Genomic DNA, 26,188 nt, shown 5'->3' with positions numbered 1-26,188 from the left:
AGAAGGTTTTTTTTGTAAGTTTAGTTAGAACATCATTATCGACATAGGCTTGGAGGGCACGTTTTCCAACACCCACTCTCTTAACCCAACTGGATCCCTTTGCAGAGTTTGCAACCTCAACTTGATTTCTACCTATTTTATGGGTCTGATGGGATATATCCCAGAATACTAAGAGAGGCAAGGGAGGAAATTGCTGTAGCCTGGAGAGAAATCTTTGTATCCTCACTGGCTACAGGGAAGGTCCCAGAGGATTGGAAAATAGCCAATGTTGTTCCTTTGTTTAAGAAGGATAGCAAGAATAATCCAGGTAATTACAGGCCGGTGAGCCTTGCGTCAGTGGTAGGGAAATTATTGGAGAGGATTCTTCAAGACTGGATTTATTCCCACTTGGAAATAAGTGGACGTATTAGCAAGAGGCAATATGGTTTTGTGAAGGGGAGGTCGTGCCTCACTAACTTGATTGAGTTTTTTGAGGTGGTGATGAAGATGACTGATGAGGGTAGGGCAGTGGATGTTGTCTACGTGGACTTCAGTAAGGCCTTTGACAAGGTCCCTCATGGCAGACCGGTGCAGAAGGTGAAGTCGCATGGGATCAGAGGTGAGCTAGCAAGGTGGATACAAAACTGGCTCAGTCAAAGACGACAGAGGGTAGCAGTGGAAGGGTGCGTTTCTGAATGGAGGGCTGTGACAAGTGGCATTCATCAGGGATCAATGCTGGGACCTTTGCTGTTTGTAATATGTAAATGATTTGGAGGAAAATGTAACTGGTTTGATTAGCAAGTTTGCAGACGACACAAAGGTTGGTGGATTTGCAGATAGCAATGAGGACCATCAGAGGATACAGATCGATTGGAGACTTGGGCGGAGAGATAGCAGATGGAGTTTAACCCAGACAAATGTGAGGGAATGCATTTTGGACAGTCTAATGCAAATAGGAAATAGATAGTAAATGGCAGAACCCTTAAGAGTATTGATAGGCAAAGGGATCTGGGTGTACAGGTACACAGGTCACTGAAAGTGGCAACACAGGTGGAGAAGGTAGTCAAGACGGCATGCTTGCCTTCATTGGGCCGGGGCATTGCGTTTAAAAATTGGCAAGTCATGTTGCAGCTTTGTAGAACCTAGTTCAGCCGCATTTGGAATATATAGTGTTCAATTCTGGTCGCCACACTACCAGAAGGATGTGGAGGCTTTGATGAGGGTACAGAAAAGACTGACCAGGATGCTGTCTGGTATGGAGGGTACTAGCTACAAGGAGAGGTTGGAAAAACTTGGTTTGTTCCCACTGGAACGACAGAGGTTGAGGGGTGACCTGATAGAAGTCTACAAGATTGTGAGAGGCATGGACAGAGTGGATAGTCAGAAGTTTTCCCCAGGGTGGGAGAGTCAACTACTAGGGGGCACAGGTTTAAGGTGCGAGGGGTTTAAAGGAGATGTACGAGGCAGATTTTCTTTTTTACACAGAGGGTGGTGCCAAGGAACTCGCTGCCGGGGGAGGTAGTGGAGGCAGATACAGTAGAGACTTTTCAGGGGCGTCTTGACAAATACATGAATAGGATGGGAACAGAGGGATATGGTCCCCGGAAGGTCCAATGATGTGCAGGTTAGGTTGATTGGCCATGCGAAAATTGCCCTTAGTGTCCTGGGATGCGTAGGTTAGAGGTATTAGTTGGTAAATATGTAGGGATATGGGGGTAGGGCCTGGGTGGGATTGTGGTCGGTGCAGACTCGATGGGCCGAATGGCCTCTTTCTGTGCTGTAGGGTTTCTAAGATTTCTAAGGTTGGGGGTTTTAGTTAAGTCGGGCAGCATGGTCAGTGCAGGCTTGGAGGGCCGAAGGGCCTGTTCCTGTGCTGTAATTTTCTTCGTTCTTTGTATTTTGTGTTGCCAGCAAATTTAGCTACAATTTACTCAGTCCCATCCTAGTCATTAGTAGATCATAAATAGTTGGAACTCCAGCAAAGATCCCTATGGTGCTACAGTTGGCCAATCTGAAAGTTGCCAATTTATCCTGATATAGTTTTCTGTTAGTTGGCCAATCTTCTATCTATGCTAATATATCACCCTCAGCACCATGAGCTTATATTGTGCAGCAAACTTTGAATGCCTTTTGAAAATCCAAAAACAGCACATCTGCTTTCACATTATCCACCCAGTCCGTTACATCCTAAAGAACTCTAAATAAATTCTTGGAATGCAATTTCTCTTTCATAAAACCAGGTAAACTCTGCCTGACTGCATGGTGATTCTTTAAATGTCCTGCTATGACCTCCTCAATAATGCATTCCAACATTTTCCAAATGACAGATGTTAGGCCAACTAGCCTATAGTTTCCTACATTGTCTCCCTACCTCCCCTCAATGTCTCCTCCTCTCTGTCCAACTTTAAGGCAGCCCTTAAAAACTATTTTTCCAACATCAACCTCTTTTTCTGCAATTAAAGTTCTCAAAGCATGGAAATGACGAGATACTCACAGTTCATCTTTAAAACTGAGTGCAAACATTTTACAGGTTTCAGGATTCGAAACATTAGATGGATGCATGTCGACTCTGGAAAACCTTCCTTCTTCCAAGTATGAAGTTTGAATATCTGGATTTCTGCAAAAGATTTATGTGAATTCACATAAGAATTCATATTAATTTGCTTAAGAATAATAATGCTGTTATTTCACTGCCTCAGGAAAAGGGGGTGGTTTATGAAATTACCCAATTTTCATATTGAATTATATTTGCAGCATTTAATGTTAATGACTCCCAAAAGGTGTTACTTTACTAATATTCACACAGCATTGACTCAAAAACTAATGTTCTATTGTATCAATACAGGGTGGAATCTGAGCAGATTTTTTCAAAGTATCAGACTCAGACAGTAATCCAGTGAGAAATTCCAGATGCACAGGCCAGTTTTCGCACCAGATCTCGAGCCTCAGAATGAAAAAAAGTGAGGGCAGGGATAATGCCATCACTCTGGCAGGGCAGGGCCTGATAGAACCAGCAAGGTTGGCTTCAAGAGATCAGGTGCCCTTTAAAAGGAAACGGGGACTGCTCCTCCTCCTCTCTCTCTTCAGGGGTTCTTCCCCCCGCAGAAGTATCACCGCTGCTCTCTTCCCCCCCCCCATGCAATTTCCCCCATCACTGCCCGCTCTCCTCCCTCATCACACAACTGAACCACACTCCCCCTTCCATGGGACTTCAACAAGGGCCCATCCCTGGTACAGCTCCCTGGCATAGGTTGGCACTGAGGGCCAGCTGGAATGAAAATTCTTAAAGCCACGTCATTCACTAATGGCATTAGCATTTTAATTTAACAGATTTGAAATGCCCTTTGTAAATTTAAAAACAGTCAATAAGAAACAAATACACATGAATATACAGCTCACCTGTTGCCAGAAGTTTTAGCAACTGTTGATGCAGCCACAGGGAGTCCAAAATTTGAAGAAACAGTGACATTTTCTAGCATTTCACTGCTATTGCCCCTCACAGACTGCAACAGAAAGCTTGGAAAGGTTTCATCCTCCAGATTCCTGACACTTTCCATTACAGATATTTGATCTTCACCTGCAAAAGGGTGAAATAAATAAATTGAACAAAACACGAAGAAAAAGAGAATATAACATCAATACTTTACTATTACTGTAATAGATTAGTTCAGTTGTAACATTCTTGCCCAAGTCAGATCAGGAATTCAAGCCCCACTCAGGACGTGTATATAATCTCTAGCTAACAGTTCTGACAGCAGTGAGGAAATGCAGCCTTGTTAGGTTAAGCAACTCTTGTAGTGGGCATAAAAGATTTCATACTTCAAGCTATATGAGGAATGGTTCCCAGTATCCTTTGTCAACATCCATCCCTCAACTTAAACCATTAAAAATAAATTACCTGGTCATTTATTAATTTAGTCTCCGGGACTTTGACAAGCTCAAACTTACTGCCATACGTAGCCACATAAAAAAGTGATTTTATTTAGAAATAATTTATTGGTTGTGAAGCACTTTGGGATTCTGATAAAATACCTTACAAATTCAAGTTTTTTAAATATTATGCAGGCACTAGTATGAATACACACCTAGTATGAAAGGCACATCCTTATGAACCAAAATGTGAACTGCACACTAACAATAAACCACTTAAATTCCTTTTAGACTCACTGAATAATGTTCAAGCCACCTTGCACACACTGAACCTCTGATACACGCGCAAGCATTATCAAAGGTGTACTTCATGCCGCAAACTACAAAGCTGGTATATTAAAATAGAAATATAAAAAGCAATAGCAAAACAACAGGTTCACAAAACCAGTTTCAAAATAATAGAACATCTTGAAACTTCAGTAAGCTCTGTGATGATACTGTGCTATTGATGTATTTTATGTTCGAGGGGGACTGTTTAAAGATGCGGTCTTTTTAAAAATTTGATTTATTGCCATATGTATATGGTGATAGGAATTGTCGCTATACAGACAAAGCATACCATACATAGAGAAGGAAAAGAGAAGGTACAGACTGCAGTATTACAGTCAAAGATCAACTTAATGCGAGGTAGGTTTTTGTATGGGCCTACTGTCTGGTGGCAGCAGGAAAGAAGCTGTTGAGTCAGTTGGTACGTGACCTCTGACTTTTGCATCTTTTTCCCAACGAAAGGAGGTGGAAGTATGTCAGGGTGCATGGGGTCCTTAATTACGCTGGCTGCTTCTGTTATAAGCAGTCGGTTTGCCTGGGAGGAATAGAGCAGATGCTGCAAGGCGGGATAAATTACTCATTTTAGCCATGTAAGTGTTTATTTAGCAGAAGGCTTTATGAGCTTGTGTTACCAAAGAAAAGAATCCTTGCCACAAAAACAGAAAATACTGGAAAGTTTCAGCAGGTTTAACAACACCTGTGGAGAATAGAACTCCTCAGATGCCATCAATCTTGCTGAGATTTTCCAGCATTTTCTCTGTTTCAGATTCCAGCAACTACAGTATTTTCTCCTTACCATAGGATCCTTGGGGTGTTTCCTTGATTAAAGTAACGGAAGGTGAGTTCTGTATTCAGGGTATAGTCATGTGATACTAGAAAGGGAGGAGCTAGGTTTGTAGCTGAGAAAAACAGCTGAGTTCAGTTGCTGGAGAGGACAATTTAAAGACGGAAGCCTACAAACAGCTCTCTGCAAAATTTCTCTCAAAGCTCCAAAACTGTTAACCCAAGTTAAAGAACGTATGCCAGGAGTTGCTAACTATGAAGTCTATAAGAGAAACATTGCTTAATTGGAACTGAATAGTGATAAGTTAGAAGTTAAGAGCTGTTTCTTGTCATGTTTAAAGATTGTTCAATGGTTAAGAGCTTTACTGTTACATTTTGTTAGAGATCTACTAAAACCATGTTATAAATAAAACTTGTTTCAATAAAAAAAATCCCTAATTTGTCAGTGGAATAACTCCTGAGGCAAAGCATCCTATCCTCCCACTGATACCAAAATAGAAAAATTGTTGCGTCTAATCTGGCTTCATAATATACCTTGGGGTTTCTGATCTGACACCCTAATGCCTCTCGCAACTTGGAACACAGGATTGTGAAGTAAAAATCAGATGTGAAATCAAATTCCCAGAACAATTGTATCAGCTATAGCTCATACAACTGTCTGGCAAGCATAGCATCACTTTTAAACCTAGTTCTAAAGTAATGGCTATGGGTATTGTCCAGGATGCATTGAACAATCAAAAAATTATTCTCTCTCTCTCTCTCCCTTTAACAATATGACCAAATAGGCATTTTTATCCAAATAGATTAACAGATTAAGCGATTCATCAAAACCAGGATGATTTATCTGTAACAACTGACATCCCATCCAGCAATTCTCTCCAGTACATAAAAATTCAGGAGTGAGACAGCCAAGAGATTCTCTTCCAGTAAGCAACGTGCCTAAAACAATGCAGTTAGCAAAGCAGATGGGATCATGGGTTTCATAAATAAGGTGTTGAGTACAAAAGCAGTGAAGCTATGCTGAACCTGTGTAAAGCTTTGGTCAAGCCACAACTGGAAACTGCAAGTAGTTCTGGTCACCACGCTTTAGGGAGGATGTCACAGGTCATCAAGAGGGTACAGAAAAGGCTTACTAGAATTATTCTGGGGATGAGGGATTTTACCTACAAAGATGAGGTTGAAGAAGGCCATTTTTAAAATTTATTAGTGTTACAATTAGGCTTACATTAACACTGCAATGAAGTTACTGTGAAAATCCCCGAGTCACCACACACTGGTGCCTGTTCGGGTACACTGAGGGAGAATTTTTAGCACGGCCAACGCACTTAACAAGCATGTCTTTCAGGCTGTGTGAAGAGACCGGAGCACCCATTGGAAACCCACGCAGACACGGGGAGAACATGCAAATTCCACAAAGACAGTGACCCAAGCCAGGAATCGAACCCGGGTCCCTGGCACTGTGAGGAGGCAGCACTAACCCCTATGCCGCCCTGAATAAAGGAACTTGAGCAGAGAGTTATGATAATGGTGTTCATGATTATGATGTGGAGATGCCGGCGTTGGACTGGGGTAAACACAGTAAGAAGTTTAACAACACCAGGTTAAAGTCCAACAGGTTTATTTGGTAGCAAAAGCCACACAAGCTTTCGGAGCTCTAAGCCCCTTCTTCAGGTGAGTGGGAATTCTGTTCACAAACAGAGCATATAAAGACACAGACTCAATTTACATGAATAATGGTTGGAATGCGAATACTTACAACTAATCAAGTCTTTAAGAAACAAAACAATGTGAGTGGAGAGAGCATCAAGACAGGCTAAAAAGATGTGTATTGTCTCCAGACAAGACAGCCAGTGAAACTCTGCAGGTCCACGCAACTGTGGGGGTTACAAATAGTGTGACATGAACCCAATATCCCGGTTGAGGCCGTCCTCGTGTGTGTGGAACTTGGCTATCAGTTTCTGCTCAGCGACTCTGCGCTGTCGTGTGTCGCGAAGGCTGCCTTGGAGAACGCTTACCCGAATATCAGAGGCCGAATGCCCGTGACCGCTGAAGTGCTCCCCACTATGCAGACGCTGCGACAACGGATGAATGAACACCGCTCGACAATCACCAGGCAAGACTGTTCTCTTCCTGTTGGGGAGCACTTCAGCGGTCACAGGCATTCGGCCTCTGATATTCGGGTAAGCGTTCTCCAAGGCGGCCTTCGCGACACACGACAGCGCAGAGTCGCTGAGCAGAAACTAATAGCCAAGTTCCGCACACACGAGGACGGCCTCAACCGGGATATTGGGTTCATGTCACACTATTTGTAACCCCCACAGTTGCGTGGACCTGCAGAGTTTCACTGGCTGTCTTGTCTGGAGACAATACACATCTTTTTAGCCTGTCTTGATGCTCTCTCCACTCACATTGTTTTGTTTCTTAAAGACTTGATTAGTTGTAAGTATTCGCATTCCAACCATTATTCATGTAAATTGAGTCTGTGTCTTTATATGCTCTGTTTGTGACAGAATTCCCACTCACCTGAAGAAGGGGCTTAGAGCTCCGAAAGCTTGTGTGGCTTTTGCTACCAAATAAACCTGTTGGACTTTAACCTGGTGTTGTTAAACTTCTTACTGTGTTCATGATTATGACAGGTATAGAAAAGGTTACAAAGCAAAACTATTCTCATGCTACAAAGAATAGGGGACACGGATTTAAGGTTTTGGGCAACAGTTGCAGGGGAGGGGGAAAAATGTGAGGAGGAACCTTTTATGCCACATAGTGGTAATGACCAGGGACACTGCCTGCACTGGTGGTGGAAACAGAGACAACGAATGATTTCAAAAGGAAACTGGATGGACACTTGAGAGAAGTTAATCTAAAGGGATAGAGGAATGGAGTGGGGAAATGGAACACAAGAACATGAGAACTAGGAGCAGGAGTAGGCCATCTGGCCCCTCGAGCCTGCTCCACTATTCAATTTAGATCATGGCTGATCTTTTCGTGGACTCAGCTCCACTTACCCACCCACTCACCATAGCCCTTAATTCCTTCAGTGTTCAAAAATTTATCTATCCTTGCTTTAAATACATTCAATGAGGTAGCCTCAACTGCTTCACTGGGCAGGGAATTCCATAGATTGTGTGAGAAGTTGTTCTTCCTCAACTCAGTCCTAAATCTGCTTCCCCGTATTTTGAGGCCATGCACCCTAGTTCTAGTTTCACCTGCCAGTGGAAACAACTTCCCTGCTTCTATCTCATCTATTCCCTTCATAATCTTAGATGTTCCTATAAGATCTCCCCTCATTCTTCTGAATTCCAATGAGTATAGCCCCAGTCTATAAAGCCAACCTTCTCAACTCTGGAATCAACATAGTGAATCTCCTCTGCGCCCCCTCCAGTGCCAGTATATCCTTTCTCAAGTAAGGAGACCAAAACTGTACACAGTACTCCAGGTGTGGCCTCACCAGCATCTTATCCAGCTGCAACATAATCTCGCTGTTTTTAAACTCCATCCCTCTAGCAATGAAGGACAAAATTCCATTTGCCTTCTTAATTACCTGCTGCACCTGAAACCAATTTGTGATTCTTGCAAAAGGACACCCAGGTCCCTCTGCACAGCAGCATGCTGCAATTTTTTACCATTTAAATAATAGTCCATTTTGCTGTTATTCTACCAAAACGGATGACCTCACATTTACCAACATTGTACTCCATCTGCCAGACTCTCGCCCACTCACTTAGACTGTCTATATCCCTTTGCAGACTTTCAGCGTCCTCTGCACACTTTGCTTTGCCACCCATCTTAGTGTCATCTGCGAATTTTGACACTACGCTTGGTCCCCAAATCCAAATCATCTATGTAAATCGTAAACAATTGCGGTCCCAACACTGATCCCTGAGGCACATCACTAGTCACTGATCGCCAACCAGAAAAACATCCATTTACCCTCACTCTTTGTTTTCTGTTAGTTAACCAATCCTCTATCCATGCTAATACATTACCCGTAACAGCAATCTGTGATGCAACACCTTGTCAAATGCCTTCTGGAAATCCAGATACACCACATCCACAGGCTCCCCATTGAGAACATTACATGCGCAGTGGACAAAGAATTCCACCTGCCCTTCATGAACCCATGCTGTGGCTTACCAATGGGACAATTTATATCCCGATGTCTCGCTATTTCTTCCCTGATGATAGATTCAAGCATTTTCCCTACTACAGAAGTTAGGCCTATAGTTACCACCTTTTGTCTACCTCCTTTTTTTAAACAGCGGTGTCACAGATTGGATTTTTATTTTTTTGTAAATTTTTTTTAAAAAGTGATAAACAAAGTACAATACAGTAAAATGATGCAACTCCCCCCCAGTAAACAAACAAAACAAAAAAAACTTAACAGTGGAAGTCTCACAACACCAGTTTGAAGTCCAACGGGTTTATTTGGAATCACAAGCTTTTGGAGTGCTGTTCCTTCATCAGGTGAGCTCTGCATTAGGCTTTTGGCAGAGAATTGGCGCAGCTGATGAGCTAGTAGTTTGCTTTCCTTGTCCCCATGCTCATAGTGTGTATACTTAGATTTGAACGGCATCTTTTCAGCTTGACATGAGGACAAGGTCTCAAACTCCGCCTGCAGTAGTAAATGTTCCTTATATACCACTGGGGACAGGCCCACGGTGTATGTGGCATCAACTTGGGCGATATGCCCCAGCAACTCCGATAACCTCCCACCTCTCTGCTTCGCCTCGTGCGCTGAATACGATATGATCTGGCCCCTTTAAATAAGCCTTCAGTGTCTCCCATAAGGTAGCTGCCAAGACTCCCAGAGCATCATTAAACTCTAAGAAATCATTGATGTGGGTTAACAGAAATCTAACAAATTCAGAGAGCAGACAAGTATTAAATCGCCAAGGCGTACAGTCACCCATCCTCCTCCCCACCACCAAGTCCATTGTCAAAGGAGCATGGTCCGAGATTACAATGGTTTCGTAGGAGCATGAGCGCACAGCCAGGAGCAACTTATCTACACGTGAATACGTTCGGTGGACAGGTGGGGAAAAAAGAAAATTCCCTACTAGTGGGGTTAAGAAATCTCCATGGGTCCAATACCGCGTATTCTATGAGAAATGATTTATTAATTTCTGCGGACTTGGAAGATACAGCAGTCCTGGGGAAGGAGTGGTCCAGGGCAGGATTCAATTGAAATCTCCACCCAGTATCATAGAACATAGAAAGCCACAGCACAAACAGGCCCTTCGGCCCACAAGTTGCGCCGATCACATCCCCACCTCTAGGCCTATCTATAGCCCTCAATCCCATTAAATCCCATGTACTCATCCAGAAGTCTCTTAAAAGACCCTATCGAGTTTGCCTCCACCACCACCGACGTCAGCCGATTCCACTCACCCACCACCCTCTGAGTGAAAAACTTACCCCTGACATCTCCTCTGTACCTACCCCCCAGCACCTTAAACCTGTGTCCTCTCGTAGCAACCATTTCAGCCCTTGGAAATAGCCTCTGGGAGTCTACCCTATCCAGACCTCTCAACATCTTGTAAACCTCTATCAGGTCACCTCTCATCCTTCGTCTCTCCAGGGAGAAGAGACCAAGCTCCCTCAACCTATCCTCATAAGGCATGCCCCCCAATCCAGGCAACATCCTTGTAAATCTCCTCTGCACCCTTTCAATGGCTTCAACATCTTTCCTGTAATGAGGTGACCAGAACTGCGCGCAGTACTCCAAGTGGGGTCTAACCAGGGTCCTATAAAGCTGCAGCATTATCTCCCGACTCCTAAACTCAATCCCTCGATTAATGAAGGCCAGTACGCCGTACGCCTTCTTGACCGCATCCTCCACTTGCGAGGCCGATTTAAGAGTCCTATGGACCCGGACCCCAAGGTCCTTCTGATCCTCTACACTGCTAAGAATGGTACCCTTCATATTATACTGCTGCTTCATCCCATTGGATCTGCCAAAATGGATCACCACACACTTATCCGGGTTGAAGTCCATCTGCCACTTCTCCGCCCAGTCTTGCATTCTATCTATGTCTCGCTGCAACTTCGGTATCAACCGATGTGAATTCAAATCTTTAAATAGCGCGAAAAACGACCGGAGAAAGTTTTCACAGTCCCAGTTTGGAGCATGCACATTGTCACGGGTAAACTGTATGGGATGTCCCTGGTGTTAGCCAATGACTTATCAGCCATTTGAGTCAGAAATGACATTGGCTACTACCAAGGGTAAGGACTTGTGGATGAAGATTGCCGCCGCCCCGCACCTTGGTGTAAAAAGTTGAGTGAAAGCATTAACCTCCCCTCCTCTACAGAGCCTAAAATAGTCCACTGGCCCGAGGTTGGTCTGTTGGAGGAATGCAATTTGGGTACCCAATTGTCGAAGATGTTGAAATATCTTACTACGCTTAACCAGATGATTTAATCCTGACATTCCAGCTAGTGAACTTGATCGCTCCGAAGTCGGAGCATAGGGGCCTACTAGCCAGCATCCCACCATTCCTAACAGTAGCCTGTATTCCCCCTCACTGGGGAAATCGCCCCCCAATCGCTGACATCGGCAGACGCCCCATCCGCCCCACTGGCTGCAGGACACCAACCACAAGAAAGACAGGGTGGGCTTGAAAGAGGCCAAATCACACCCACAGGGAAAAGAAAAGATACAGCAAAGACACAAAAACACCCACACAGACCAAACCTGCAAACACAGCATCCTCCCCCTCCCAAACAGGGCACCTGTACCTCCAACACCTCCTTATCGCGGCACCTTCACAGCACTCCACATGGGACACTATCTCACCTCCATTCCCATCGCAGTCACAGGTGTGATAACCTGAAAAGGTCTGTAGAAATACCAAACACTTAACCTAACAGTCGCAAAACCCATTACTCTTTCCTGGCTGACAATTTGATTTGGGTATAGCATGTAGGTGCATTAAAAAAACAAATCCGTTTACACCTGCTGTGCGGTCACCCGATTCAAAAGACTGCCCCACAAATTTCATCGCCGCTGCCGGATCCATGAACTTGTGCTGTTTCATTGTTGAGAGTAATCCTCAAGCAGGCTGGAAAGCGAAGCCCAAACCTGACCCCAGGACAGTCACGCAAAAGTTGTCTGACATCAGCAAAGGCCGCCCTTCTCCTTGCCACCACCAGGGTAAAATCTGGAAACAGCAACAGCTTATTTTCCTGCTACCTCAGAGTAGTAGCCTGTGCTGTTTGCCGCAGGATTCTGGCTCGTGTTGAGGTGTAATGTACTCATGCAATAATGGGAAAAGGAGCTTCTTCCGGTCTGGGCTTTACCCGTAACACTCTGTGCAATCCAGAAGCGGCTCATCCTCAAGTTCCAGCGCATTCTTCAATAGCCGGGCGACAAAGTCTGTGATATTTGGGCCCTTGATTCCCTCCGGAAGGCCTACCAGACGGATGTTATTTCATCTTTGGCATCCTTCCATCTCATCACATTTCTACCTTAGGGACTTCATCTCCGATGTCAAATGAGTAACTTGGCTCTTTAGGGGCTCGTGGATGGTGTTTCCACTAAATGCCTCCGAGTCCTCAAGTTCCTTCAAGCGGTTCTCATGGGTGACGGTGACACCTTGGAGAGATTTAACAGATGATCAGAGCTCCTCTCTCAGCTCGTCTATCTTGGCCTGCAGCTCAGTGGCCCACTGGTCCAACTTATTGTCCAATCTTTGCATGGCGTCCATAATAGCTTCCCCTGTCCTTTCGCTCAGCATGCTCTGTTCAGGGATCCTTCCAGGAGAGCGTGGTGGGAACCCCTCTTCTGCCCTTGTGGTCCCACTCTTTGATTTTGGATTGCCTCCTGCCATTTTGCCAGTGCCAGCGCCTGTGGGCTTACCCATTTCCTCCAGCTGGAGCGCTATTTCTTGGTCCACCTATCAAGCCGTCTCACTGTTCGATCTGCCAGAGTTCTTACATGGATTGCTTTTCACCTTACTTCACCCTTAACTCGGCGAACAGAAGCAGCAAAGAGTTCCCAGACGAGTTGTAAGTTGCAACTCTTCTCCCTCACTTTAATTCACCCTTGGTTTGGTGCAAAAAGAAAAAGCAGTGTCTCCAGGTTGGTCTGACAGATGCAGTTATGACACGGGAGTTCTTCCCTGGGCTGCCCCCACCCTAAACCAATTCACACTTGACGGAGTTAAAAAACTACAAGACGGTTCCAGACTGAACTACAAGTCCCAACATGCCCCTCAGAGCTCTAGCTGCGAAAAAAATCCAAAAAGTAGAAATAGCAGCTTGCAATTTGCAGCAGGACCTCAGTGGCTCCTGCTTCCCACTTTAATTCACCCTTGGTTGAAAAAAAGAACAGAGTTTGCAGACAGAGCTGCAATCCACAGCCCCTCCCCTGCTGAGCACGCACAGTAAATTCCAACTGGCAGGAAGGAATCTAAAAATAACCCTTTCCAGCTAGACTTTCGAAGTTCTCTCTTTGCAACTGCCTTCCAGGTATGTTTAAAAGCTTGCTTGATGTACATTAACCTCTCTCCAGACCTCAACAAACAGCCGTATTTCAAGGAGGATCTTGCCACCTATGGATCATACTTCCTCTCACCAGCGCCATCTTTGATTCCCTCACACTCTCTCAGTTCTAGATATTGATTTACAGCCTCAGCCTCTGATAGCCATACTTGGAGTCTCCTCTGAACTGGCAGTTTCACCGAGACATTGCATTTGCTCCATTAATAGCTCGCAGGCAGATTTTATTAACCTGGACGACCTCCAAGCCACTCACTGCTTCATCCTGGTTGGAGAACATAATGTCTTTTCTATATTTGAAGAAGATTAAGTATGCCATAAGAGGATCCACTGCAAATTTTTTTCATAGATGGCAGCCTCGTCTCTTTCTTTGAAGAGTTATGATGCGGAGATGCCAGACTCCACAAATACAGACTACGAATGGGGTCACTACTGATCCACAGCGAATAAATGAACAATTTAGGGACTTTTACTCAACCCTCTATAGCTCGGAGTCTACCACCAATCAGGCGGACTTTCAGGAGTTCTTTGGGGCACTGCATCTCCCCGTGGACAGGGGAGAAGCCACAGCACTGGAGAAACCAATTGATGTTGAAGAAATTGTTAGGGTGGCCAGAACTATGCCAAGTGAGAAATTCTACAAACGTTTTATGGACAGGTTGGCTCCCCTGCTACTGCCCATAATCAATGAATCATATGAGAACTGCTCTCTCCCACAAACTTTGAGACAAGCGACAATTTCGCGTATCCTTAAAAAGAATAAGAACCCGCAAATCTGCAGCTCTTATAGACTGATCTCAAACTGATCTCTAAGATTCTGGCCATTCACTTGGAGGACATTCTGCCCTCTATCATCTCGCCTGACCAGACTGGGTTCATTAAAAATAGACATACGTACTCAAATATTTGGCAGCTGCTTAACGTTATGTATGTGCCTGCCACCTCCAAGCTATCAGAGATGTGAATCTCATTGGACGCTGAAAAAGCATTTGATCGGATAGAATGGGGTTATTTATTTTATGCTGTCGGGAGGTTCGGGTTCGGCCCAAAGCTCGTCTCCTAGATCAAAATACTGAACTCCACCCCTCTAACCTCAGTCCAGACAAACTATGTGCATTCAGTTTTTTTCTCTTTGTCCCGTGGCACTAGGCAAGGATGCCCCCTCTCCCCTGTTATTTGCCATTGAACCTCTTGCTGCGGCTTTTCACAACAGCAAACGAGTGGTGGGGATTAGTCAGGAGGGAACCGGCAACAATAATCTCTCCCTCAATCTCAACAAAACGATGGAGATTGTCATCGACTTCAGGAAGCGTAAAGGAAAACATGCCCGTCTACATCAATGGAAACGAAGTAGAAAGGGTCGAGAGCTTCAAGTTTTTAGGTCTCCAAATCACCAACAACCTGTCCTAGTCCCCCCATACCGACATTAAAGTTAAGAAAGCCCACCAACAGCTCTACTTTCTCAGAAGACTAAGGAAATTTGGCATATTAGCTACGACTCTCACCAACTTTTACAGATGTACCATAGAAAGCATTCTTTCTGGTTGTATCACAGCTTGGTATGGCTCCTGCTCTGCCCAAGACCGCGAGAAACTACAAAAGGTCGTGAAGGTAGCCCAATCCATCACGCAAACCAGCCTCCCATCCATTGACTCTGTCTACACTTCCCGCTGCCTTGGCAAAGCAGCCAGCATAATTAAGGACCCCACGCACCCCGGACATTCTCTCTTCCACCTTCTTCCGTCAGGAAAGAGATACAAAAGTCTGCGGTCACATGCCAACCGACTCAAAAACAGCTTCTTCCCTGCTGCTGTCAGATTTTTGAATGGACTTACCTTGCATTAAGTTGATCTTTCTCTACACCCTAGCTATGACTGTAACACTACATTCTGCACTCTCGCCTTTCTTTCTCTATGAATGGTATGTTTAGTCTGTATAGCGCACAAGAAACAATACTTTTCACTGTTAATACATGTGACAATAATAAATCAAATCAAACCGAGCAGAGAGTATCGCTGTATGCGGACGGCCTATTATTGTATGTCGACGACCCATCCAACTCGATTCCCGAAGTCCTATCTATACGAGAGGTTTGGTCATATTTCAGGGTACAAGCTTAACTTGAATAAGAGTGAGCTCCTTCCTTCGAATGCAGTGGTTTGTAGCCTCCCGCTCCACACCCTGCCTTTCAAGATTGTCACTAGGCAGTTTACTTACTTGGGAGTGCAAGTGACTAGCAAATTTAGTGGGCTCTTTGGAGCTAACTTTGCTCCACTCATGGGGCGGACAGAACAGGACCTCAAAGGTTGGTCCATCCTGCCGTTGCCGTTAGCGGGCTGTATCAATGCGGTGAAGATGAACATACCCAAGTTTTCATATATCAGTGCATCCCGGTGTTCATCCCCAAATCCTTTTTTCACAGACTTGATCGGCTCATTTCAAGCTTTGTCTGGAATAAGAAAAACCCAAGAATGAGGACGACAGTCTTGTAAAGCCCTAAACGGGAGGGGGGTATGGGATTACCCAATTTTCTATTTTATTATTGGGCAGCCAATATGAGAGCGGTAGTGTGTTGGGTGCAAAGAGAGAGAGAGAGAGGCAACAGGAGGTTCCTTGTTGGCTGCAGTTAGAATCTTCCTCCTGTGCTCAGTCTTCCTTGGCTGCCTTGATATGTTCCCCAGTAAATTTTCCCTCCTCCCAGTATACTAGGAGTGCATTTGTCAAGTCAACTCTTGGAATTTGGACGCAATTTAGACGCCACTTTGAGTTTCAGGCCTGGTCACTGGCCTCCCCAGTATTGGCTAACCATTTTTCTCGTCCGTCTGTTTTGGATGGTGCCTTCCACATACAGGATCAAAACATTCGGGACTTGTATGTGGACGGCGTGTTTGTATCATTCCAGCAGGTGGTGGATAGGTTTGCTTTACCTGCAACGCACTTCTTCAGATATTTGCAAATTCGAGACTTTGTGCGTAGGGCCGCCCCACCATTTCCAACACTCCCACCTCGTGCCTCCATTGACATCTTCCTCGTGCCTTCTATTACTACGCATGGTATCATTTCTGTTCGTTATTCTCAAATTCTGTCCCAACAAAACTCTCCATCCATGGTTAAATCTTTATGGGAGCAAGATCTGGGGGAGGAGTTCTTGGAGGAGGATTGGGATGTGGTGCTGCATCAAGTACAATCCTCCTCAATATGTGCCAAGCTGGGTGTGATACAATGTAAACTCCTTCACAGAGCATATCTAACTGGGGTTAGACTCTCTAGAATGTACCCAGGCACAAGCCCCATTTGTGAACGGTACTGACAAACTCCTGCCACCCTCTTACATATGTTCTGGGCTTGCCCACTGTATAACTACTGAACATCGATTTTTCAGATGATTGCGGCTAGATTGGGACATACGTGCATCCCCCTGGCTGCCCTGTTTGGGGTTATGCCTTTAAATCCGCCGCTGCTGAAATTCCAAGCGGATTCTGTGGCTTTCATTACACTCCTGGCAAGACGGCTAATCCTGTTTAGGTGGAAATCAGGTGCACCCCTGACAGTGGGTGAAGGAGGGGTAGATACCATTAAGCTGGAGAAGATGAGGTGCACACTACATGGGTTCACTGCTAGGTTCTATAAGACCTGGCAACCATTTATAGCGCATGTTGGGACGCTGCAGTTGAAGCCGGGTGAGTAGATACACGATGGCCCCAGCACCCCGGTGCTTCCGCAGATCCCCCTCTCCTCAGATTGGTGGAGGTGCCCTGGCCCTTTACCTGAGTACACCCGCCCACCCTGCTGAGCTGTGGGGACCAACATGAGAACTTTTCTCTTTTCCCTCTCACTCTCTTTCTTCTCTCTCCTTTTCTCTGGTTAGTTTATAACCTGGGCTGCTGAGGTGCTCGGCTGGTTCTTCAGCACCGCTCCTCTGCTTTTTGTTTTTATATTATTACCGTCTTTACCACTGCAATCAGACAGGACTTGGGTGGGGTGGGTGCCAGGGGTACCAGGAGCTTGTCCCCTGGCCATGGGGAGCCCTGGGTCCAGTCACATTGGAATGTGCACGCAAGCACTGTGTGGATCTATATACGTGTTTGTTTGCGATGTCAAATAAAAGAAAATTTTCAATAAACATACCAAAGAAAAAGAACAGAGTGCCAAAGAAGGATGACCAAAAACCAACCAGCTTCGGGCACGATGAGAAAATGTCTGCAGTGAGAGTGAGCACCTGTCGCATTGTTGTTTGTGTTGGTAAAAAACATATCAATTCTGGCCTTGGTAAAGTGAATTCTGTGCAAAACCTTTCAATTGAATTAAGCTTTACCAAGCAGAGGAGGATGTGGAGTTGACCCTAAAAAGGGCCTCTTCCCATCAGTCATCTGCAAGGTCAAGCCCAAGTTCTGCTTTCCAATCATTTATCATCTTATTGAGAGGGAGGGTTCAGAGAACAGCATAAGATCATACAACCTTGAAGTAAAACCATGTCTGATTTGAGGTAGTGACAAAATCCCTTCCAATATATACTTGGAAGGCAAAAAAAAAGTGGTTATTACAAATAGGGCTTAATAGTGAAGGAATTAAAGGTTAAAATGCTGACAAAATTCCCATTTTTTAAAGTACAAATCACAATGGGCTTTGATGGTTATTTAAAGGGGGGAAAAGGATAGCTGAGCACAAATTAAGCCAAGAAGGATGAGCAGCAGGAATGTGTTTCCATAAGACACCAGTTTATACTTGGATCATGACAGCATATTAAAATCTTTTGAATATTGCCTGCCCAATAATACTCCAGTAGGAAGGTTAGATAGTGCTAGCCCATAATCCTGTGTTCCTCTGAAATATTGCTCCTCGGGCTCAAAGAGTTCTACCTGCCCAGACAAACACTGATATCAGCTTGTTAACAAAAATTGGTTTTGGTAAAAAGATAGGGACATATTGAAAAAGAAAAACAAACTAGGAGTAGGCAATTTAGCCCCTCGCCTGCTCTACCATTTAATACAATCTCATCCAGATGCAAAGGGTCATCTAAGTCTCTGCTCCTGCCCACATCTAAAGTTTATTTATTAGTCACAAGTAAGGCTTACATTAACACTGCAATGAAGCTACTGCGAAATTCCCCTAGTCGCCACAGTCTGGCACCTGGTCGGGTCAATGCACTCAACAGCACGTCTTTCAGAATGTGGGAGGAAACCAGAGCACTCGGAGGGAACCCACACAGACACGGGGAGAACGTGCAAACTCCACACAGTGACCCAAGCCGGGAATTGAACCTGGTTCCCTGACTCTGTGAAGCAGCAGTGCTAACCACTGTGCTACCGTGCCGCCCCATCTACAGATGGGATGCCCAAGCTATTTAGAAAATCAGCCACTGCCATGCTATCCAGCTGGAGTTCAGATTTATAGAGGCTACAATAAAAGGAAGCAACAATCAAATTAATATCAGAGGGGTCTGTAATAAGATTACAGGAGCAGTCATAGACCTGGGGGATAAACTAAGAAACAGATTAACACCCGAGCTGGTGGGCTAGTAGGAGCTGGCTTTGTCCTCGTATTCATAAAAAGCCCCCCTTAATCATTGTAACATGGGCTCAGCAAGTCAAACTGGAGCTTTAGCTTGTCTGAATATAACTCAGGAGTCGAGATAATGAAATATTGACAGTCTATTTCTAAAATTGAATCCACCAATTCCTGGTCTTTTAATTTTCTTTGTTTGATAATAAATGCATTGTAAGAAATTATGTTTCCCTGGAGAATCGCCTTGAGGATTTTCCAAAGTACTGATAAGCACCTACACTGGTGAATATAGATTTATAAAAATCTGTGGCAGATAGTAAGGTTGTGTAAAATCTCTACAGAATCTGGATTTTTACATACGGACACAAGAGCCAGGTCAAGGGAATTGATACAATGGCAGAATTCTAAGCAGTTTTAATTGTGGGGTGGGGGGGTGGAGATCTCTAAGAAAAAGTAGTTGATGAGCAAGTAAGCATGGTGGACATGAGAGAGAGGTTGGAAAAGTCCTTTGTGACTGGGTGGAGGAAACGCCAAGAGTGCCACGCAACTCATTTTTTGAGTCATAAAGGTGGCGAGCCTTGGACAGATTGGAAAGAGAAGGGAACAATCCAGCCTTGGATCTCTAATACAGTTTAGATCCCTTCCAAAAGTAAAATGGTGGGTGTCTAGATTGGGAAGGAAGGTTAGAAGCAGTGTAATAAATTTCATATTATCCCAGTTAGGGGCATAGATGTTCATCCAAACTACAGGGGTTTGAAAAGTGTGCCAGTAACTATTGTGTAACTTCCTCCAGGGTCTAAGATTATGTTTATGGGGGGACAATGGTGTTCTGTTGTTAATCTAAATTACTGTCCCCTTAACTTTACTGTTGAAATCGGAATGAACACCTGGCTAACCCATGCTTTCCACAATCTGGTGTAATCTTCGATACACAGGTGTTCTTTTTTGAAAGAACGCACTCAGTGTTAAGGCTCTCGAGGTGTGAAAACACTTTGGAACATTTTACTGGGCCATTTAATCCCCTAACATTCCACATACCTAAATCTGATCGAGGGCTCCATACCACCCTCACCGTCTAAACTAGTCTTACATACAGGAAGACTTAACAAACGAGTCAGTAAATTGAATGAAGAAAGAAAACAAAGTCAAGAGGATCCATTACATAATGAAAATGGCCAAATACAAAAAAGGTCTTTGGATAGAAAATCCCTCCCATCCCCAGAACAATCACACTCCCAAACAGGATAACAAAAACCAAATGGTGTAATAAACCTTTAACTCAATAAAATCTGAAACTCATCATTATAAACAAGACAAGCAGCAAGTATTCCATCTTATAGAGCATCCATTGACAAACCAACCTTGTTAATGGAGTGTACCCACAACATATGAACTACATTACATAATATGCTATTGAAAAGTTGCTTGTTGTAACCACATGGTGAGAGCTCTAGTGTATTCAAAAGTCAAACATGGTCCTTAATAAACATGTAAAATGGCCAATCCGAGCATTTAAGCACATGATACCCAAAACACCACCAACACATGTTGACTTCCTGGCGAACAGTAATAATTAAACTAAGCTAGGCCTCATGTTTCTCCTTAATTCAGGAAACCAAATATCTTGACCATAATTGAAAGAACCAGCCCAGTTGTTCTTGTAGAAATAGGGGTATGGAGCATTAATCACACCATGAAAATGTAACCTCCAAAAGTCCAATGCTAACATAACGTTTGAGAGCAGATATCCACTCCATCTGACGAAGGAGCACCACTCCATCTGACGAAGGAGCAGCACTCCGAAAGCTAATGGCATTTACTACCAAATAAACCTGTTGGACTTTAACCTGGTGTTATTAAAACTCTTACAACATTCCCCATGACCATCTTTAATGGCTCAGAATATAAACAACATTGAGCAAGATTTGAAAAAACACAGCTTCCAGTCATTAGTCCCATGAAAACCACTGAGGCATCAAATAGTTAGCCCATCAAGAAGTATGCGCCAATTAGGTGTACACCACTGAAGAAAAAAATCTGCCTCAGCTGGTGCTTCAAAAGTGATCTTCTCCATTTTCAAGTTTGCTGACGACACCACCGTGGTGGGTCGGATCTCAAACAACGACGAGACAGAGTACAGGAATGAGATTGAGAATCTGGTGAACTGGTGCGGCAACAATAATCTCTCTCTCAATGTCAACAAAACGAATGAGATTGTCATCGACTTCAGGAAACGTAGAGGAGAACATGCTCCTGTCTACATCAACGGGAACAAAGTAGAAACGGTTGAGAGCTTCAAGTTTTTAGGTGTCCAGATCATCAACAACCTGTCCTGGTCCCCCCATTCCGAAACTATAGTTAAGAAAGCCCACCAATGCCTCTACTTTCTCAGAAGACTAAGGAAATTTGGTATGTCAGCTACGACTCTCACCAACGTTTACAGATGCATAACAAAAAGCATTCTTTCTGGTTGTATCACAGCTTGGTATGGCTCATGCTTTGCCCAAGACTACAAGAAACTACAAAAGGTGTGAATGTAGCCCAATCCATTACTCAAACCAGCCTACCATCCATGACACTGCTTATTCTTCCCACTGCCTCAGCAAAGCAGCCAGCATAATTAAGAACCCCACGCACCCCGGACATTCTCTCTTCCACCTTCTTCCGTCGGGAAAAGGATACAGAAGTCTGAGGTCACATACCAACCGACTCAAGGACAGCTTCTTCCCTGCTGCCATCAGACTTTTGAATGGACCTACCTTGCATTAAGTTGATCTTTCTCTACACCCTAGCAATGACTAACACTACATTCTGCACTCTCTCCTTTCCTTCTCTGTGAACAGTATGCTTTGTCTGTATAGCACACACAAAACAATACTTTTCACTGTATGCTAATACATGGGACAATAATAAATCAAATCAAAAATATGATGCAGAGAAAGAAGCCATTCGACCTACTGGAATGACACCAACTCCCTGAAAGATCATACACACTCTCCCTGCTGTTCTACTCCTGTAACCCCACACATTTGCCATGGCTAATTCACCTAATCTACACATCAATGGACACCAAAGCATAATTTAGCACGGCCAAACCATTGGACCTGCACATCTTTGGACTCTGGGAGAAAACAGGAGCAAACCCACTCAGACATGGGGAGAACTTGCAAACTTCATATGGACACCCAAGGCCAAACTAAACCTGGGTCCCTGGTGCTGAGAGGCAGCAGTACTAACCACTGTGCCACCTTTACTGATGAGTAGACTGCTGGGGCAGTAATTGGTTGGGTTGGATTTGGCCTGTTTCTTGTGTACAGGACATACCTGGGTAATTTTCCACATTTCTGGCTAGATGCCAGTGTTGTAGCTGTACTGGAATAGCTTGGCTAGGGGTGCACCAAGTTCTGGAGTACAAGTCTTGCAGTACTATTGCTGGAATATCGTCAGGGCCCATAGGCTTTGCAGTATCCAGTGCCTTCAATCATTTCTTGATGTCATGTGGAGTGAACCGAAATGCCTGAAGACTGCCATCTGTGATGCTGGGGACCTCCGGAGGAAACAGAGGTGGATCATCTACTCGGCACTTCTGGCTCTAAATTGTTGTGAACGCTTCTGACTTATCTTTTGCACTGATGTGCTGGGCTCCTCCATCATTGAGGATGGGGATATTTGTGAAGCTGCTCCTTCCAGCGAGTTGCTTAATTGTCCACCACCATTTCTGGCTAGATGTGGCAGGATTGCAGAGCTTAGGTCCGATCCATTAGTTGTAAGTTTGCTTAGCTCTGCTAGTCTTGTTTTGCAACTTCACCTCATTTTAGGTATGCCTGGTGCTGCTTAGCCATGAGGTTACAGATTGTGGTCGAGTATAATTCTGCTGCTGCTGATGGCCCACAGCACCTAATAGTTGCCCTGTTTTGAGCTGCCAGATCTGTTCGAAGTCTATCCCATTTAGCACAGTCATAGTTCCACACAACACGATGGAAGGTTATCCTCAATGTGAAGACATTTACAGCACAGAAAGAAGCCCTTCAGCCCATTGTGTCTGCGCCAGCCATCTACCCTAATCCCATTTTCTAGGACTTGGTCATGGCTTCGTATGTTATGGCGTTTCCAGGTGCTTATCTAAATGCTTCTCTGATGTTGAGGGTTCCTGCCTCTACCACAATTTCAGGGAGTGAGCTCCAGATTCTCACCACCCTCTAGGTGAAAATGTTCTTCCTCAAATCCCTTCTAAATCTCCTGCACCTTGCTTTAAATCTGTGTCCTCTGGTTATTGACCCCTCTACTAAGGGGAAAAGTTTCTTCCTATCTACCTTTTCATGTCTCTCAATTTTGTACATCTCGATGAGATTCCCCCGTCAGCCTTTGCTGCTCCAAGAAAAACAACCCCAGCCTAACCAGCCTCTCCTCACAGCTGAAACACTCCAGCCCAGGCACCCTTTCTAGTGCAATCACGTCCTTCCTATAGTGTGGCGACCAGAACAGCACACAACACTCTAGCTATGGCCTAATGAGTTTTATCCAGCTCCAACATAACCAACTTGCTCTTTTATTCTATACCTCAGTGAATAAAGGCAAGTATCCCATATGCCTTCTTAAACACCTTATTTATCTATCTTGCTGCCTTCAGGGATCTTTGGACATGCACCGAAAGGTCTCTCTGGTCCTCTACACTTCTTAACGTTCTACCATTCATTGTACATTCCTTTGCCTCTCCCAAATACATCACCTCACACTTTACAGGGGTAAATTCCATTTGCCACTGTTCTGCCCATCTGACCAGCCATACTATATCATCCCATAATCTAAGACTTTCCTCCTCACTATTTACCACACCACCAATTTTCATTTCATCTGCAAACCTGCTTATCATACCCCCCACATTCCTGTCTATATCATTAATGTACACTGCAAACAGCAAGGGACCCAGCACCAATTCCTGCGGTACACCATTGGAAGAGTTTTAACAACACCAGGTTAAAGTCCAACAGGTTTATTTGGTAGCAAATGCCATTAGCTTTTGTACACCACTGGACACAGGTTGCCAGTCACAGCAAACAACCTTTGATCGATCACCCTCCACCTCCTACAAACAAGCAAAATTAGGATCCAATTTACCAAACTGTCCTGGATACCTTGGGCTCTTATCTTCTTTAATCAGTCTCCCATGCACGACCTCGTCAAAAGCCTTAGTGAAGTTCACATAGGCTACATCAACTGCATTGCACACATCTACACACCTGGCTACCTCTTCAAAAAAACCTCAAATTTCTTAAACATGATCTGCCCCTGGCAAATGCATGCTGACTATCCTTGTCTCTCCAAACGGAGATTACTTCTGTCCCTCAGAATTTTTTCCAATTTCCAGAATCCCTACAGTGCAGAAGGCGGTCACACAGCCCATCAAGTCTGAACCAACTCAGCAATTTCCCTATCACTGATGAGACACTCACTGGCCTGTACCTGTGTTTTTTTCCCTACTCCCCTTCTTGACTAATGGTACCACATCAATCATCCTCCAAGCCTCTGGCACTTCTCCTGTGGCCAGAGTGTATTCAAAAATATCCCCAACATCACCGTAATATTTCTCCAGTATATTCTTTTTTGAAGGTTACAACTGAATCAGTTACCCACAATTTGATTTATTGTCACATATGGGGCAGCACAATGGCACAGTGGTTAGCACTGCTGTCTCACAGCATCAGGGACCCAGCTTGGGTCACTGTGTCCAGAGTTTGCACATTCTCCCCACGGCTGTGCGGGTTTCCTCCCACAGTCCAAAGATGTGCGGGTCAGGTGGATTGGCCATGCTAAATTGCCCCTTAGTGTCTGGGGGACTAGTTAGAGTAAATGCATGGGGTTATGGGAATAGGGCCTGGGTGGGATTGTGGTCAGTGCAGACTCGATGGGCCAAATGGCCTCCTTCTGCACTATGGGGATTCTATGATTCAGGATACAGTGAAAAATATTGTTCCTTGCACCATACAGACAAAGCATACCATTCACAAAGTACATAAGGGAGAAGGAAAGGAGAGTGAGCAGAATGTGTCAAAGTCATAGCTAGGGTGTAGAGAAAGATCAACTTAATACAAGATAGAATCAAATTACTGCAGATGCTGGAATCTGAAACCAAAAAAGAGAAAATGCTGAAAAATCTCAGCAAGTCTGTCAGCATGTGAGGAAAAAAAAGAGCTAAAACTTTTCGAGTCCAGATGACCCTTTGTCAAAGGTTTTCTTTTTGACCAGTCCCTCAATTTCCCTGGTTATCCACGGTTCTCGAATCCTACCCTTCCTATCCTTCTTTTAAACCTTGGTTTAATACGAGATAGGTCCATTCAAGAGTCAGACAAGTGCACTCCAAATCCTACGTGCGCATGAAAAGTTTAGAAGTTAGCATTATTTACTACCGTCATCCAACCTACACTTTTAAAAATAACAGGAAGAGGATATAGCACTTTTAGCAGAGTTACGGGCGGACATTATTACAAAGGGAACAGTTTGATGACTGGAACAAACGTAAAGGTAGAAAAGCCCAACCGATGACTATGGTTCAACTGAGGGAATACTCTCACCTTAAATAAAAGTTTACATGCAGACTCATGACCACAGACACTGTTGATTCTGGCGCCCTGTCAATGATGGGGGGGGGGTAGAGAGAGAAAGGCGGCCGTCGCCCAGAACTGCTCCCGCTCTTCAGTTAGGCCCAGAGTGGGGAAAGGTCGGCGGACGCTCGGCTTCCCCGGCCTGTCTGAAGAGGGGGGGGAGCGGGGGCAGTATGGACAACCCGAGCGCATGCGCGGTACTTACCTCCCCTCTGCAGTCGGGCTGCCTCCCCGAAGGCGCGAGAGTCCCGCGCGAGCCCGGCGCCTTGCGCGCGTCCCCCCCCCCCCCAGCGTCAGAGCGGTTTGGATTTGAAAGCGGGGCGGCCGTTAAACCGCCAAAAAAATAGCCCCTCCACTGAGTAATATGAACGAACCGCCCTCGCTCACCGCGACTTCAAATGTCACGTTCCTTCCCATTCAGAGCCGTTTGAATAATAAATAAGCGCAGACTTTCTCTGAGTTACACCGCCGCGTGTTCATTGCCGTATTTATTTTGAGGAGAGGTGGGGTAGGCTTGTGACAATGGAAGTTTGTGGCCGGGTAACGTGGAGATCATTGGGCAAGTGTCAGCTCAAATATCGTCCCCGTTGCCCAGCGCTGCAAATGTCCACGGCTCTTAAGGA

General features: G+C 44.7%; 1 protein-coding gene across 10 annotated transcripts in view; it reads right to left on the bottom strand.

Annotated features, from left to right (window-relative positions):
- cep192 (centrosomal protein 192) overlaps window positions 1-25,844 on the bottom strand; it is a 164,416-nt gene extending 138,572 nt beyond the window's left edge. For 4 of the 10 annotated variants that reach the window (XM_078215687.1, XM_078215694.1, XM_078215691.1 and 1 more), the window contains exons 1-3: window positions 25,536-25,644; window positions 3,379-3,556; window positions 2,474-2,596 (exon numbers count right to left, since the gene is read on the bottom strand). In XM_078215687.1, coding sequence (XP_078071813.1) covers window positions 2,474-2,596; window positions 3,379-3,536 — 281 coding nt within the window. In that variant the 5' untranslated portion in view covers window positions 3,537-3,556; window positions 25,536-25,644. Of the gene's footprint in view, window positions 1-2,473; window positions 2,597-3,378; window positions 3,557-13,473; window positions 13,517-15,823; window positions 15,908-25,535; window positions 25,714-25,770 lie in introns of those variants that run through there. The other 6 variants (XM_078215693.1, XM_078215696.1, XM_078215688.1 and 3 more) reach the window with 5 other exon arrangements.
- Between the last annotated feature and the right edge of the window lie 344 nt (window positions 25,845-26,188).

This window comes from Mustelus asterias, chromosome 7 (genome assembly GCF_964213995.1).
Source record: "Mustelus asterias chromosome 7, sMusAst1.hap1.1, whole genome shotgun sequence".
Lineage (NCBI taxonomy): Eukaryota > Metazoa > Chordata > Chondrichthyes > Carcharhiniformes > Triakidae > Mustelus > Mustelus asterias.
The sequence above is the reverse complement of the archived record's forward strand: the minus strand, read 5'-3'. Positions and strand labels throughout refer to the sequence as shown.